Here is a 1,864-nt window from a genome sequence, read left to right on the forward strand (position 1 = left end):
CATAACAATTGAAAATACAGTCACGTTTAAAAACACTATCTGAAATAGATGTAACACAAAATATAAAAGTTTGCCGTAAAGCGTGCTTTCCCCACCATGGCCACTCAGCTCGGAGGCGGGGTGAGCGCGTCTGCCAGGGGGTGCGGGCCTCGTGTTCCGCCAGAGCACGAGTCCCCTTGTCAGCTGCCCACAGGGGCCCAGCTCTCTGACCCGTGGCCGAAGCATGGAAAGTTAAATGGCGCAAGACACCCGCAGAGGTGACCGGAACGCTGGCTGTCACCTGGAAGTTGCTGTACTTGTAAAGGGTCCCTCCAGTGAGATGGGGCACGAGGCCCAGGGAGGCCACGTCCACGTGCTGACTGGGAAAGAGGAAGAGCGTCACGGAGCAGCCGTGGGCCACGCAGTCCTTGGCCAGCGAGTCATAGACGCTGGTCTGGGGCTGGAACAGCATCTGGAGGAAAAGACGCACAAGAGGGAAGTGAAAACCACTGTGCTTTGTGTTTAGGGTTTTGATTCCCATTGAATTCTGACTGATTTTTTTTTTTTTTTTTATTGAATATTTTCAAACGAAAAGAATCTTTCGAGTGAAGCGAACTGGGCTGAAGCAGAGCCGCGGGGACGCCAGTGCCGCAGCCAGCGTGTGCGAGGCCGAGCCGTGGCGTCGCCCGCACCGGACTTCACGGGCGCCCCCCGCAGCTCCCACGAGGCTGCTGCTGTCCTCCCTCCACCCAGCCGGAGAAGCGACGTGTCTGTGGTCATGGGGCCTGGAGCTGGCTCCTAGGCCATGGCCTCGTCCCCCACTGACTTGTCCCCCACGGGGGCCCCTGGCCCGTCAGAGGGTCTGAGCGAAGCACATTCTGAGCCCCTGGAGCTGTCCACAGCCTCCCTCCCCCTTCGTCCTCTTTCTCGTTTCCCCGTGTCCTCCGTTTCCGTGACGGTCACTGAACACAGGTTACTCATGAAAAAAGTCTGCGACCTTGTTTGCACGTAGGTGTATTTTGGACGTCAGTCTTTCTAGAAACATGAAAGTTCTTAAATGATTTGCGGTTGGAAGCGTTCCTGTGATGTTCGCCAGCTCCCCCCCGCTCACGGAGCAGGGCTCCCCCGCATCCCAAGAGCTTCCAGGCAGCTGCTGCGCGGGGGCCGTGCACTCGCCTTCTCTTTGTCCGTGTTCACCAGCTTCCTGTCGTCCCTGGGCTTCAGCTTCCCCGGGGCCTCGGCGGTGGGCAGCGAGGCGTGGAAGATGAACAGCTTCCCGGGGCAGTCCGCCGCCTGCAACGCACAGAACGCATCTTGGGTGCCCAAGGGTTAAGAGAACCCGAAAGTAAATTAAAATAGAAGGACCTCCTGGCCACCACACCCCCACGGTGGCCTCCTCTGCCCTGGGGCAGGCTCTGTTCTATCATTTTACAGACAGGAAAACAGGCTTTGAGAGGGTGAGTGACTCGCCCAAAGTCGCACAAGCCGTACATGAAAGAGACGATATGTTAAGTGTAGCTGTGTATACCATGATGCTTTAGGAAACGACTTAAAGGGCATGTTACAGAGGTCACCACGGTGCAGTTCCTCAGGACCAGGGGACCCGCGATGCAAAACCCAGCCAGTCCTAGGACTCCCAGGGGCAGAGTGCCCAGATGTGCTTTGAAGCCTTCACCGAACATGGGTGAAACGGAGTGCTGTTTCAGGGAAGGGTACAGGCATGTCAAGGTGGTGTGTAGACAGGAGGCACAGGAACTCGATATCGGGCAAGATACCAAAAGAAACATGTGATCAAGATTACGTGTCTGCAGTCCCTGAGAGGCAATAAAAGGATGATGATGTAGGCACCACGAAAGCAAAGTCGGCAGTAAGAATATTTAAGGTC

At 56.1% G+C, this 1,864-nt stretch overlaps 1 protein-coding gene across 1 annotated transcript; it reads right to left on the reverse strand.

Annotated features, from left to right (window-relative positions):
- Positions 1 to 24: 24 nt before the first annotated feature.
- Positions 25 to 1,661, reverse strand: LOC111734581 (the record flags this gene model as incomplete). The annotated part of the gene is made up of 3 exons (XM_023526662.1): positions 1,545 to 1,661; positions 1,156 to 1,272; positions 25 to 451 (listed from the first exon to the last, which is right to left on the reverse strand). Coding segments are annotated over exons 1-3 (661 nt in total), but the record flags the coding sequence as incomplete, so codon positions are not given.
- Between the last annotated feature and the right edge of the window lie 203 nt (positions 1,662 to 1,864).

This window comes from Pteropus vampyrus, unplaced genomic scaffold, assembly GCF_000151845.1.
Source record: "Pteropus vampyrus isolate Shadow unplaced genomic scaffold, Pvam_2.0 Scaffold1957, whole genome shotgun sequence".
Taxonomy (NCBI): domain Eukaryota; kingdom Metazoa; phylum Chordata; class Mammalia; order Chiroptera; family Pteropodidae; genus Pteropus; species Pteropus vampyrus.